This window comes from Nansenia antarctica (genome assembly GCF_963989245.1).
Source record: "Nansenia antarctica genome assembly, chromosome: 6".
In the NCBI taxonomy this organism is placed as follows: Eukaryota; Metazoa; Chordata; class Actinopteri; order Argentiniformes; family Microstomatidae; genus Nansenia; species Nansenia antarctica.
This window is the reverse complement of record NC_137676.1, coordinates 39136455-39151413: the sequence shown is the minus strand read 5'-3', so window position 1 is coordinate 39151413 and position 14959 is coordinate 39136455. Positions and strand designations below refer to the sequence as shown.

The 14959-nt window shown below is 42.9% G+C and overlaps 1 protein-coding gene across 1 annotated transcript in view; it reads left to right on the top strand.

The window, feature by feature from the left end:
* Window positions 1-1150: 1150 nt before the first annotated feature.
* Window positions 1151-14959, top strand: part of dgkaa (diacylglycerol kinase, alpha a) — a gene marked incomplete at both ends in the record, with an annotated part of 14120 nt that continues 311 nt past the window's right edge. Inside the window, 22 exons of the mRNA XM_080533917.1 lie at window positions 1151-1226; window positions 1599-1675; window positions 2732-2861; window positions 3038-3112; window positions 3225-3274; window positions 3484-3558; window positions 3902-4018; window positions 5922-6039; window positions 6287-6375; window positions 7354-7473; window positions 7831-7929; window positions 8309-8395; window positions 8731-8804; window positions 9141-9215; window positions 11965-12050; window positions 12435-12524; window positions 12860-13020; window positions 13109-13173; window positions 13384-13474; window positions 13995-14181; window positions 14458-14575; window positions 14801-14861. Of these exons, the coding sequence (XP_080390043.1) occupies window positions 1151-1226; window positions 1599-1675; window positions 2732-2861; window positions 3038-3112; window positions 3225-3274; window positions 3484-3558; window positions 3902-4018; window positions 5922-6039; window positions 6287-6375; window positions 7354-7473; window positions 7831-7929; window positions 8309-8395; window positions 8731-8804; window positions 9141-9215; window positions 11965-12050; window positions 12435-12524; window positions 12860-13020; window positions 13109-13173; window positions 13384-13474; window positions 13995-14181; window positions 14458-14575; window positions 14801-14861 (2121 nt within the window). The remainder of the gene's footprint in view (window positions 1227-1598; window positions 1676-2731; window positions 2862-3037; window positions 3113-3224; window positions 3275-3483; window positions 3559-3901; window positions 4019-5921; window positions 6040-6286; window positions 6376-7353; window positions 7474-7830; window positions 7930-8308; window positions 8396-8730; window positions 8805-9140; window positions 9216-11964; window positions 12051-12434; window positions 12525-12859; window positions 13021-13108; window positions 13174-13383; window positions 13475-13994; window positions 14182-14457; window positions 14576-14800; window positions 14862-14959) is intronic.

Genomic DNA, 14959 nt, shown 5'->3' with positions numbered 1-14959 from the left:
AAGTATCATTGACTGCAAAAAAAGAGTTGTGTCTCCTGAACAGGTACCACTTTCTTGTCAATTATGTCATCTTCCACCTGATTGGCTGCCTAAACAGAACTGCTAGGCAACGCCGCTAACCTTTTGAGGGAATTAAGTGGAGACAGCGTGACCCTTTGTTAGCACACAGAGAGAGCAAGTGGTTCCGCATCACATGGAACGAGTGGGCGTTTTTTCAGTTATCATATTAGTATTTTCTGTGAATACGGACTGTTGTGTACAGTAATGTCACCAGGGTTCATAAAGGTGATCTATGTGGTTGTGCAAATCCTTGACACCCACATCCATAGTCATATTGGTGACCATAACCCCATTTGACCCCATGAAATATGATTTATTTACTTGTTTTATTATTTAGATGTTATGATGTTTTGGCTGATAATAATGATTTTCATATGCCGTCGAGGTATATGTCATGTACTAGCTATCTTTGGGGGTCATAGAGGGGAATGACAAAATAAAATCTAGACATGCACAAATTATAACTAATTATAATAGACTATTTCAGAAAGATGAGTTGGGTTTAATGTCTTAATGGTCTGCTCTTACAGAGTCATGAATAGGAAACTTGGTTAGACATTTAAAACATTCTGAACGAAAGCTTCTTTGGCTGTGCAGAAGCTCGATGTAGAGTGTGACCTTTTAACATGCTGTGGTTAACGGGGTGAAATGTCTTTTAGCTGTTTATGCTTTTTGTACAGAGCATGACACCAGACTACTGATAGTCCTCCCCCTTCTGTGTTTCTCATCCTAAACACAAGGTCATTTGAAATATAGGTGTGGGGAAGGGGGCTGTTGTAAATTGTTTAGCCTGAACCCTCCCCAGAGAAGTTCTAAGGCCAAGGAAGAGTATTTACATGTCAAAGCCTGAACAGCCAGTTTTGTCGATGTAAATCTTGTGGATGTAAACAGACTTTTGCTAACTGTTATGGTGTTATGTAAAGTGTCCTGTGACTCCAACAAAGGGCCTGCCTTGTTGTGAGTAACTGGCAAGTGGCTAATGTATGTTTGTTAGCAAGTTAGCAAGCAATGTTTTTTCTCTCTCTATCTTTCTATCCCCCCCTCACTCTCTCTCTACCCCCCCCCCCTCTCTCTTTCAGACGCAGGCACCATGTCCGCCCCCACAGACCCAGAGGTGAAGGAGCTGAACCCAGTCGACTTCATTCAGCTACAGCAGTACATTGAATGTGAGTTCCCAGCAGGCAGGCTCCGCAGCGCTTACCCCCCTTCCACTTCCACTTCCACCCACACACTCATGCTCTCTCGTATATGGAAGAGGTGACTGTCTTACATCATTTCGGAGTATGTGCAAACGTAGCACCCACACACTGCGTTTCTTGGTAGATCTTGATTCAGGTACATTGTGAATTCAAGTTGTTGGTCTATATAGCTCCTGTAAGAACCACAACTTGGATATAGAGTGTAATTGTGTGTGTGTGTGTGTGTGTGTGTGTGTGTGTGTGTGTGTGTGTGTGTGTGTGTGTGTGTGTGTGTGTGTGTGTGTGTGTGCGCGCGTGTGCACGTGTGTGTGTTTGTGACCTGTTTGTCTCTCGTCCCAGACTGCAGCCTGAAGGTTAAAGATGTGCTGAGGGAATTCGATGCAGATGGCAGATTGGCCCAGCACAGACACGGAGAGGTGAGAAGATATCATAGTCCGGTTTCTCATCCTCTTACAATTCATGTCTGCTCTCACTCCTTCTTGAAAAAAAAAATCTGCATTTAAAGTGGCACATTATTTACTACGTTGACTCTCAGTGCAGTCGAATGAAAGAGAGATGTGGGTGACATTTTGGTCAGTCATTTGTTTTCTCACAATCGATCGAATCGATTTTAAAACATTGATCGTGTAGATGAACCTGCCGTATCCGAGACAAATGTCCTCAGCGGTTGATGAATTTGCAGCCAACTGAAGTCGAATGGCAATTGCCTCTTCGATTGTGCCCGTGTTGCAAGATGCTTGTGAGTGGTATGCTGGCTAGCTGCATGCAGAGTAAGCCATTTAGTGATTTAAAAAGACTGCCTTGCCAATAGTGTAGACATCTGCAGCTGGATCTGCCAACTAATTAGGGTGAAAGCTGATTTCAGTGGTCTCTTTACAAAATGACAGCTAGGGACATTACATCATGAATACAAATAAATACATTTTGATATGAACTAGAGGCCACACTTCATGGGCAATGTGCTACCGTTCATAAAGACATATACAGTATGATGATAAAGCAGTCACACTGCCTCAATACAATATAAGCAAAGAAATTAGCCTGACAAAAAGCGTAGAGCAGTACTGGAAGACTCTCTGCCTGTGTTGTCAGAGCATCCTTTATTTAGCTTAGACTGCCTTGGAGTCTCATTATTTATTACTAGCAGCTTTATAGCATATCAATCAGGGAAATGGAATCAGGTTTCTGGTTCAGTATTCCAGAGGGAACATTGGATTGTTTGTCCTCGAGCTAACTATTATCCCAGAAAAGGGAAATGGACTTGGCTACAAATCAAAATCTAGTTTCCTTTCTGTATAGTATTTCTGTAGTTTGCTTTACGTATTACATAACCACACCAATCTAGACCAACCGCCCCAATCAACTTAATCCGGTCCTCTTCCCCCAAATCAATCAAATGTTCTGATCTGACGGTTCTCACGATAACAAATCAAAACAAATCTCTCCAATCTCTGTGTCTCCCTCTGTTCCAGTGTATCAATGAGGAGGGCTTCCGTCTCTTCATCAAGACCTACCTGGAGGTCGAGGACTTCCCTGTGGACCTCTGCCAGCGTCTGTTCCGCTCCTTCCAGAACTCTGAGCCTGTCAGCGAGGACAACACCAGTGAGTTTATGGTCCGGCCCGTGTGCAGAGACAGTTGTCGTGGTTGTCTCAAAACATCAGTGTCATCAGTGTGCTGTGTGCTGGTTCGTTCATCCAAAAAAACGCACAGACTGAACATGTAGGGTATGTGTTATATTATAGTCGAATATTCACTCCATCCACTTCCTGTCTCACAGAGGAGGTCTTCCTGAAGGACGTTTCGTGTTACTTCTCCCTGTTGGAGGACGGCCAGCCCAGGGACAAGCTGGAGTGTGAGTCCTGGTTCCGTTTTCTCCCTGCAGCTCCAGTCTATTTTTACAGCCATTTGTATTATTATTGTCTTTTTCCCAAGGCTCTCATCCTCAATTTTCCCCTCTTTTCCAGTTGCATTCAAACTGTATGACAGAGATGGCAATGGAGTCCTTGACAGCTCTGTAAGTCACTGAATAAATATCTTATAATGCTAAAAAGACATCAATCAGAGTATTTTCCTAGTTTCTCAACTGTTTGCCTATTAATGAGTAGTCAATTCAAGAGAAATACATTTTACACCCCTTCATTGTGACGTGGTGCAGTATACAGTAAATGTTTTATACTAACATTAACTAACTGAGTCTCTCCCCTGCTGACTATGCTAACCCAGGAAGTGGACAGGATCATTGCTCAGATGATGCATGCTGCAGATTACCTCGGATGGGATGTGTCTGAGCTCAGGCCGGTAAGGGCAAAAATGCTTGATGCTTACAGTACACCATCTGCAGTTTTGGGGCGGGGGGGGGAGAAAAATGAAGTGCCTCTATTCTATGTGGCTGAAATGATTTACTACATAAACGCCCTCTCAAGGATGCTCATTTGGTGTGTTTGTGAAAAGCCTTGACACAAACTGAGGGCACAATACCTCAGCTATAAATAGCACACAATCTCTGGCTCTGTGTGTGCATAACACAGGCCCTCTGAAGTTTCTGAGCTCCAACTGTGTATAGTGTCGATTGAAGTCCTGGGAATGGCTTCCGTACAGTACAGATTCGATGCTAAAGAAGGATACACTGTCCCCTGCTCAGGTTCTGAAGGACATGATGACGGCCATCGACGCTGACAGCAGTGGCACCGTGTCTCTGGAGGAGTGGGTGGGAGGAGGGATGAACAACGTGCCCCTGCTGGTGCTACTGGGGCTGAAGGTAGGGCTGTCCCTCTCACTCCTTCCTCTGATTGGGTCAGCAGTTTTCCTGTGGGGCCTGGGGAGGAGCAAATATGAGGCATCCTCTTGGCTTGATTTGTGGGTGCTTTTGTCAGAGGTTGTATTGGCACAGTAATACACTACTGTCAATCTAATACAGCCCCTGTCAGTCTCTACAGTTCCTTCTCATGAAGGATCAGAGTTTGATTCGTACAGACACGAACAAACAGAGCGCCCTCTCTCTCTCTCTCTCTCTCTCTCTCTCTCTCTCTCTCTCTCTCTCTCTCTCTCTCTCTCTCTCTCTTTCTTTCTCTCTCTTTCTCTCTCTCTCTCCCCCTCCCTCCCTCCCTCCCTCCCTCTCTCTCTCCCCCCCCCCCCCCTCCCTCCCTCTCTCTCCCTCTCCCTTTCTTTCTCTCTCCCCTCTATCTCTCTCTCTACTCATCCCTCAGGGCGCCACCCTTCTGCTGACTAAGCAGAGAGGGTGTGGTAATGTCAGCCCATTCACACATACACCATTTCTCTGTGGGTTAACTTTGTCCCCACACACTCAAGCTTTACCCTTATTTAAACTGCATTCAGCCTTTACTATTAGTATCCCCCTAGTATTAACCTTAAACTGCAATGAAAACAAAGTAACAATTTTAAAAAACATTGTCATGGAGAAAGTCATCATGTTTGAACTATTAACCATTTGGAGTGCCCCTTATGGCCAAAGTGTTGAACAACTGTGATCTGGAAATACTTCTATCTGAGATAATATCGCATACATCAGTATTCTGGATACTTATTGATAATATGGCAATTTTGTCTTATGGCCTTAAGCTGTTAAGCAGGCTGGCTAGTCAGACTGTACTGTTAGCTGACTGTTGAGGTCTAGACTGTGAAACGGTCTCTCTCCCTTTTTCTCACCTCTACAACAATGTGGGACTTCCCCTATGGCTATTTCCAGCCACCAATGAGAGTTTGAGGCTCTGAAGGCTCATATTCAGCCCTCTCCTAGTTGCTGTGTGCTTTTTTTAGGGGCAATGCTTCAGACACTGACAGAAATTATGATGCACCATGAGTCATTGAAACTACCAATGTTTGTGAAAGCACTTTTGTCTCTCCGTGATGTCGACAAGAGCATCTCCTAAATTACTAGATACATTTACATTACATTTACATTTTTTCCATTTAGCAAACAGCCGTTATCTAAAGTGACTTACAACAAATACATTTGTCTAAATAAATGAATCATCTATCCATCAATCATCATAAGAAAAAGTAATGTATGCTATCACTAGGGGCCATTGCCGGTTATCATGCTAGAAGAAGGAAGAATTATTTTTTCTTTTTTATAGTAGAGAAACTGCACATGGAGATAGTGGGGAGGAGGAGGTCTTTAGGAGGGACAGTTAAGATGTAGCCTGAAGAGATGGGTCTTCAATCTACGGCAGATAATAGGTAGTGATTCTGCAGTCCTGACAGCAGTGGGCAGCGAGTGGAACCTTTCTAGTCTTAGATTAGTGTTACCTAACCAAATATAATTTCTTACATGGTGTTTGCATTCAAAGTGCTGTTCTTTATCCTAGGAAATCCCATGCAAGAATCCCATGTAAGGATGTTCTAGGTTGCGACCTATTATAGACTAGAGCGGCCTATCTACATTACTCTGATGTTGAGTGGGAGGTATTGATATTGAGTGGGAGGTATTGCAAAGGCCATATTAAAAAGCTCACAGTCAAGCCAAATACATCATTGTCATTTCGGACGGGTCAACAGATCTCCAATAACGAATGACTCCCCACCCTCCAACCATGACCCAATCATAACAATACTAAAGCATGGATTCTACTCCTACAAGTTGGTGATATTAAAAAATATGTTTTTTTCCCTCCACCACCCACACCCTCCTCTTCTCTCAGATGACTCAGAAGGACGGCCAACATCTATGGAGAATGAAGCATTTCAACAAGCCCGTCTACTGCAATGTGTGTCAGAGCATGCTACTAGGCCTGAGGAAACAGGGGCTCTGCTGCACCTGTGAGTTCCTGGTCTCACAACTAGAGGGCGATACTGCAGCATTATTTTCTTTCTCAATCTACTGTATTCTGTTGTATTAAGAGTGGACGGACAGGCCCAAATATCCAAGTTGGGGAAATCTCATTCTCAAATGAAATGACATCTTGATGTTCCATTGAGTTTGTGAACATGACAAAAGCCCTGTTCAATCACCCTAGGTAACTACACGTTGTCATCCTCAAATATTTAGTCTTGTCTTGTTATAAAGGCTGCAAATACACAGTCCATGGACGATGTGCCAACAGAAACCCGGCTCCCTGCACCAGGACCTACGTGAAGTCTAGGAAAGACACAGGGGTATGGCCGTTGTTTTGTCTCATGATATTTACAGTGACATTTATGGCTACATTAATTCCACTGCCTCTGTTTAGTTTGTGATGTCCGTTGAATGCCTCTGTCAGTCTCTGGTAGATCTGCCTTGTGTCTGTATGCATGCATGCCTGGTTCAGTAACAATTTTACGAACACTGGGTTTTTACTCTTATAGCCTACTGTAAGTGTAGTGTAACTAAACTAACCACAATAAAATGAGCCCTAACCTAAATCCCAACCCAGCCCAACCCATAGGCTTGTAATAATTATGAAATAATTGTCTAATGGCAATTTAATTGTCTAATGGCAATCTTCCTGTGCTTCAACACACTAGCTAACTAGCTGGCTAACAACAAAGAACATGGTGTTAGCTATCAGAATCAGAATCAGAATCAGAAGACTTTATTGCCATGACATGTAAACATGTTAGGAATTTGATTTGGGGCAATGGAGCACGGTTTACAGCAGGACAGGTGCAAGACAGGACAAGACAGTGTAAACCAACATCATAGTGCAAGAGTCATAATTAATATTAATATAAAGTGCAGAGATCAAGTGTTCAAGTGTAGATAGCTAGATAGCTGCTCTGCATGTTAAGCACATCACAACACACTGATAGAACATGAACATGCTAAAAACACATAAGTAGATGACACACGGTCTTTCTTTATTGATGAAGATACAATGTTATGTTCCAAAATACGTTTTATGATAATAAAGAGGCATGGTTTACTTCATAGGTTGCTGTGTTATTACATTATCTGGGTCACATAACAGTGAAACAATGATATTGTTACTCACATTTATTTCTGAGACAATTAATTGTACAGAAAAATGTGGAATTGTTACAGGCCTACCGACCCATAGGACAGTGGAAAGCAGTGTCACCATGTGTAATGACATGTCTTGTGTCTGTGTTTCATGTCACTGTGTTTCTAAAGTAAACCTGTTTCTCGTGTGTCAGGTTCCAGCTCATGACTGGGTCAGTGGGAGCTGTGACTCTGGGAAGTGTGACAGATGCCAGAAGAAGATTAAGAGCTACCAGGGCCTAACAGGCAAGCACTGTGTCTGGTGCCATACCATGGTGAGGAAGCTGGGCTCCTGAGGTCTATGACAGACCCCTAGGAATCATTCATTTCAATCCATACGTTGTCTTCCATCCGCAGGATTTATACCTAGAGTTTTCCCTGGTCAGGTCACATGGTTTGATGTCAATAATGTTAATAGAATGGTCCTGTATGTCAGGGTTGGGGTCAATGGAATGTTAATGAGAACAGGACATTTATTTTCAGCGATTACTCAGTAAAGAGTTTTTACAACAAAAGATTTTTCATAAGTTATGAATCCAAATCCTTTGCTGTAAGTGCTACGGTACAGTTTATGTCTTGACCTCTATGCGTATGAATGATTGGTACATCATGTCACTGCTCCTGTGTTCCAGCGCCATGATGAATGTGTGTCCCAGGAGCCGTCAGAATGTAACTGCGGTCCCCTCAGAGACCACATCCTACCGCCCTGGGCCATCTACCCTGTCATCAAGGTAGAGCACCACTCACCTATTGGAACCCTGTCAAGCCCTGTCAGAATAAGTAGTGTGAAGTAGTGTATCATGGCCACCTAATCATCCCCTGCTTTCAATTGGCTGATTCATCCCTTCTCTTCTCCCCCTGCAATTATCCCCAAGGTTGTTGGTGTAAGTGAGAATAGGTTCTCCGTCAACTTGTCTGTTAGAATAAGGGTAAATGAAATACATAAAGAAGCAGCATCTTGTCCTATTAATAGAGCATCTTGATATCTAGCTTGAGAAAAAATAAAACACATCTGGACAGTGGACTACCATACTGTTATCATCCCCTGTTGTTATGTATAGTATGTGCCTCTATGCCTACTTGCCTTCTCATCTCTGTTGACCCCCCCAGGAGAGGCCAAACAGCCTGAAGAACGGCTGCTCTGGCTCAACCGACGACAGTGAGCACATCACCACCCCTGATGGACAGGTGCTTCAGGTACTGCTACCCTGCCCTGTCCAGGCCATGCTGTCACAGCACTGCTGAATGGTACTTCAGCAGGGTCAAACAGAGTAATCTTGGCTAGAGGACTTTGTCTCCCTCGGAATGGCCTAAGCTATGTCATATCTGAATACACTGTCAAGGGACGGCAGTGTCACAGGTTGTTTTGGTTATCCCTAGGCCCGGAGGCCCGCCTCAGATATGGTTGTTTTGTGTTCTGATAAGCCCATATCAGAAGCATGTTTCCCGGCTTAGTTATTCCTATATATTTGTGTATAAGTGGTATAACCTTTTTAAATAATTGTCTTAATATCTTATTCTCTTTTAAACAGATCAGCCCTGTTGCAGACACTCACCCTCTTCTGGTGTTTGTGAACCCTAAAAGTGGGGGCAAACAGGGAGAAAGGTGAGGCTATACACTGGCATGACACAAATCGAGTGATGCGTTGTTTACCACAAAATAAAAAGAATATGCTTGAATATGGAAAATGCTGTGTAAAGAGACTGCATAGTAGAATTGTTGATATGTTTTGTAAGGGACTGAAGTTATCTAATTGAATTTTTAAAAAATCATATTTCACTGCCTTAGAAGTGAGTTCTTCAAGTCCGCAAGGTGTAGACAAGATGATTTTGTGTCTAGCACCAACATATCAGATTAGCTGTGTGACTCCGGAATAAGAGGACAGACAGGAAAGTCTCATTGAGTCAATAGTCCTAAGGTTTCTTGTTGTATGTGTTTCAGAGTCCTACGTAAATTTCAATATTTGCTGAATCCGCGGCAGGTATACAACCTCTCAAATGGTGGACCTGGACCTGGGTAAGTTTCCTCTTCATACCCACCTTCATATCTCTTCATACCCACCTTCATATTAATTAGGTGGCAACTGTAGTTTTATGATGGTGTACTGTATGTCTTAAACAGTTAAGTTCATTGCAGACTTTTCCTGGTTTGGGATGTCAGGATAAACAACCTAAAATGTTTTAAAATAGAGTGCATGTTCCATATTTCTTATATATTCTTTTGAAGTTTTTCTTTTTGGCTCACAGTTTTTTATAGCAGAGATTTCTTTGCCAAGAGCTATTTGTGTTTTTATGCAAATTGAATGATTCACTGTGATCAAAGCTGTGGCTCGGGGAGATTGATTTAGTAGGGAAGGAGACTGCGCTTCAAGACCAATAGGATGATTCTCAAAGTGAAAATCCAGCCTCTGCATTGAAGGCAGGCTGGACCATGCGTTTGTTGTTAGTAGGTTTTTGTTTCTAATTGTTCAGTATTATGAAAGGTATGCATGTCGTAAAGAGAGCGAGGCGTGCTGACACCTGCAGAACACCGTATGGTTGCCTTTGCCTCACTCTTGGCCAGGCGTGTGATTCTGCTCAAGCGGAAGGATGCTGCCCCGCCCACACGTAGTCATTGGACATAATGTCCTGCTTTAATCTGGAGATGCTGCGCTTCTCAATCATTGGCTCTGGGAGGGGATTTTATAAGACCGTTTTGAAAATGTTCATAACCCCCAAATGATATATAACATAATAATCATGGGGATGGGAAGGTGGGGGTGGGGGTGGGGGGGGCTGTCTTATTTGTTAATAAGACTGTCTTACTGTTAACATTATCATTGTTCTTCTTGTTATTTTTATATATACATATTGGTGCGTACTTTGTAACAATGTATAGAATATATTTGCCCAACCCTGACAAGTTCTGGTAAAAACCTTTTGAAAATAAGAGAGTGAGGCGAAAGAAAAATGTCTGTGAAAAGGAATTGAAAGTATTGATCGGCGCTAAGTCAAACGGTATGAAAATGTCTTGATGGAGCAAGCCTCAGTCTTCACTACGACAAGGCGCAAGCAAGCGTGGAATATTGTTATAAAATCAATGCGGTTGGGGTAACAAGAAGAACAGAGGAGGTGAAGAAGAAAGTATGAAAGTAATCAGAAGGATTGTTAAAAACCTGAGGGTCAATGCTGTGCTGGAGGAGAGTGCATTCGAAGACCTTCCAACAGTACTCTTACATGCACATTTACAGAGTCGATGTCCACTGACAGAACAGCAACAGATCACGATTCTTAAGACAGAGTTGAAGTATGAAGAAGGCACTGACTGATATGTCAGATACGTCATCTGCGTCAGGTGTGAAATTAGAGGGTAAGTTTACAACAAAACTTGTGTTAGTTTTTACAAGATATACAATATTCAAGTACAATCCTGGTCCTTGCACATTTTAGTTTCAGCCTAGCACTAACACACCTGAATCAATAGATCACCAAACTATTCAGCAAACAATTAGCCCTTGATGCAATGAATCAGCTGGCTTAGAGCTGGGCAAGAATTAAATGTGCGTCCAATTTTGTCTCTAGGTTTAGGGTCGGAAAACACAGTGTTAGATATGGGCTCTTGCATTGGACAGACATATCTCACTCCAACGTCTGCCCTTTCACTTTCAGACACGCCAACTCCATCTCCTGGGGGTTTGGCGCTCGTTCCTGATGCTTCTCCAGTCATACAACCAGCTGATGACATTACTCCAGGCATACTACCAGCTGATGACATTACTCCAGTCATACAACCAGCTGGTGACATTACTCCAGTCATACTACCAGCTGATAACGTTACTCCAGGCATACAATCACCTGATAACGTTACTCCAGGCATACAATCACCTGATGACATTACTCCAGGCATACAACCAGCTGATGACATTACTCCAGGCATACAACCAGCTGATGACATTACTCCAGGCATACAACCAGCTGATGACATTACTTCAGTCATACAACCAGCTGATAACGTTACTCCAGGCATACAATCACCTGATGATTGTATTCCAGTCATTAAACTACCGTGAGTCGACAGGTGGAACACAACCAGAATGTGATGAGTATCCTGGAGAGAATCACCACAGCCTAGTTAGAGAGGAGCAATGGTTTCCCACCACAGACAGAAGTGAGCCTGTTGAATCCTCTGAGAGCCCAGGTGCACCAAGTGACTCTGACACCAGGAGTGAACCACAGCCAGAGCTGAGATCACGGAGGTCTCTCACTGTGCAGGAGAAGAACACTCACTGGTGTCGTTGAACAACACTTTCTGGGATTGTGTTGTTGTACCTGTCATGATTATACCAACATCAATACGTACCTACGTTGTAGATTTGGCCTAAGTTGTTGCTACCTTTAATTCTGCTGTATTTTTATTTTATTTTTTTATTCTTCCTGTGAAACAAGTTATTACATATCTGGGACTGAAAAGACCATACTTGGAGCATTCATATTTAAATTTGTCCAGCATACTCTGTGAAATGCCAACCAGGATTTTTCTCCTATTATCTCCTTATTTTGTTGAACAGCTACTTTAAATCAGGTGATCTGTTGAACTGAAAGGCTGTCTATAAGGTACCTCAAATAGAACAAATAAAGTTATTTTTGTGTACTCTCTTGGTCGTCCGCTTTTTTATACTTGAAGTAAATCGGAGCTGCTTGTTGAGCCCTGGGAGACAGTTCAACTGCCCATTGATGGTGTCGTGATCATGCTCTGCATTCCCCAACATTGTAAATCTTTGTTTCAGGCTTTGCTTCTTCAGAAATCTGCTGGATTACAGGATCTTGGTTTGCGGAGGGGATGGCACTGTGGGCTGGATCCTTGATGCAATAGGTGGGGCATTGTTATGCTTCATTCAAGCGCTCCTCTGAAATAGGGAACTTTTTTATTTCAGACTCAGCACAAAATTGAAAAATGTGCCAATTGGGAGCTCTACATTAACATCCTACTCTAAATCTTGAGGGAAGCGATGAGTTTCCAAGGAGCCCTTGAATGCACCATTAGGCTACATATACTTGTGCATGGACAGATCAATTTCAGTGTATCAATACAAACTATACATTTCCTAATCAAAGAAGCTCCATGCCTTTAAGATATGGATACATATAACATATGCATGTTACATATATTGTTGCGTAGATGTTATGGCCTCAACATGTAGACATTAGTGAATCCAATACTGACATCTCTCCCTTTCTCCCCCTTTGGTACAATCAGACAAAGCCAATCTTCAAACACGGCCGCCTGTAGCTGTGCTTCCGCTGGGTACAGGAAATGACCTTGCCCGTTGTCTTCGATGGGGAGGAGGTGAGAACAGCATCCTTTCTATGCCACCCAGCCTGGTGTGTGTACTATAATATAGGGGATCCAACCCCAACATTCCCCAGCCATTATGAAGGTATCCTTATCTGTGTATAGTCTGTGTGTATGTGTGGAACAAGCACATCATTTCCTACTCAGTGTTATCAAATATTATTTGTATTTTATTTGACCTTTATTTATCCAGGGAGATCACTTGAGTCCCAGGTCTCTTTTTCACATGAGCCCGGATAGAAAAGATGCAGCAACGCATTTTGTATTCTAAAGGCACCACTGTCTGTGTGGGTGTTTGTCTGTGTTTGTGTTTGGCGGTTGGTCGGCAGGGTATGACGGGGTGGACCTGAGTCGTATTCTGAAGGAGATCGAGGGGAGCTCTCCGGTGCTCATGGACCGCTGGAGTGTGCAGGTCATCCTGGAGGACAGCCAGGAGAAAGGAGACCCTGTGCCCTACGAGATCATCAACAACTACTTCTCCATTGGAGTGGTGAGTTTAGTTAAGGGGGACGTGTTCCGGCTCAGAAAATGGCTTATTATTGTAAACTTTTTTGAGAAATCTCTTTTTGTGTTGACAGGATGCCTCCATTGCTCACCGGTTTCATACGATGAGGGAGAAGCATCCACAGAAGTTCAACAGCAGGTGAGGCATCAGAACAGAGTAAAAGAGTCACTGTTGTCTCCCAGTCACATGGAGATGAATGCTGGGTTGTCCCCATCACCAAATTACTATAATGAAGCATTGTATTCTATATAACAGTGTTTGTTTTTAGTGTAATAACGGGTATAGGGCAACTTGATGTTAAGTCTGACCCTTTAATAAGTGTATTAATTACTATTATTACTATTCCAGAATGAAGAACAAGTTGTGGTATTTTGAGTTTGCCACCTCAGAGACCATCTCGGCTTCATGCAAGAAACTGAGTGAATGTCTTACAATTGAGGTGAGTACTACAGAACGACAAACAAACTAAGCTTTGCCATCAGCACGCAGAACTGCAACCTCACCTCATACACACCATCAGAAACACTAAGAAACATGAAGTTTAGCATACCATCCCATAGCATAGCATGTAGCAAAAACAACTATGTTGTTGATGATGGAGATTACTTTATATTGATTAAAGACTTAAGAGATGTTACAGGATTTTTGTTTATTTTCAGCCACTAGTTCTAAATGTTGTGCTCACAAGCTAGAGCACTGAAATAGACTGAAATTTAAAAAAAAAAAAGCCAAGAAATTACCTGATTGCACAGCGAGGGGCATACCTCCCCATTTCCGTGAACAAAAGCCTGTTAATTTTGTTGGCCACGAACTGAGGACTGTGTGGTCTAATGAGATAAGAAATCGATTCACATTACATCATGAACCATACAGTCAACACTTAAGCCAAAATGTGATCCTGAAAGGCGATTGATCCTGTAGCATGTTTTTATTGTCTCGTTGTGTCTCCATGTGTTCAGTGTTGTGGCACTCCGTTGGACCTGAGTAGCCTGTCTCTGGAGGGGGTAGCTGTGCTCAACATTCCCAGCATGCATGGCGGCTCCAACCTGTGGGGAGAGCCCAAGAAGGCGGAGAGCAAAGGCTTGATGAACCAGGAGATGCCTGAGGTTATTGTGGACCCTGAAGTCCTGAAAGTGAGCTCACAAGGTACAGTGATGTAGTATCCCAACCACACCATCTCACAGTCTCACGATTTCAATGGTTTACGGTTTGTTCCCAAAGCTGACATCAAATATTGTGCAGGTGTGTTGAGGTTTGTTCCTAGTAATAAAATATAACTTCTGCTAACTTCTTTGTGAAAACAACATGAAAACATGTACTGGGAACAGCCAGACCCTCCATAGGTTATAAGACTTGAAGCAGGTTTTCATCTCAACAGTCTCTTTGAGTTGCATGTTCAATAGTCCCCATTTTCCATGACAGAACTCAGTGACCGGCGTATGGAGGTGGTTGGTCTAGAAGGAGCCATGGAGATGGGGCAGATATATACAGGACTCAAAAGTGCTGTCAGACTAGCGAAAACCTCCCAAATCACAATCAGGTGAGTGTTGGGGACATGTAGGGACATGCACTGTCTCGTTCAGATTTCATGCATATGTTAATGTGATCACCCCTGTAACACATTAGCGCCCTCTTATCTTGATTGGCTATATTGACTGATGTATGTAACGCAGTCTGTTTTGACCATGAATTCAATTTGAGTTTTTTCACTTTACCTTAACTCATTCTCGTTCTCTCGATTGTTCTCCATTTCTTCCCATCTCAGGACTAAGAAAGCTTTACCAATGCAGATAGATGGAGAACCTTGGATGCAACCCCCTTGTACAGTGAGTGCCAATAATCTGGACCGGTTATAGTATACTACCTGTGTGCTACCAGTCTTTGATAGTCAGTAGATGGTTATAGTATACTACCTGTGTGCTAC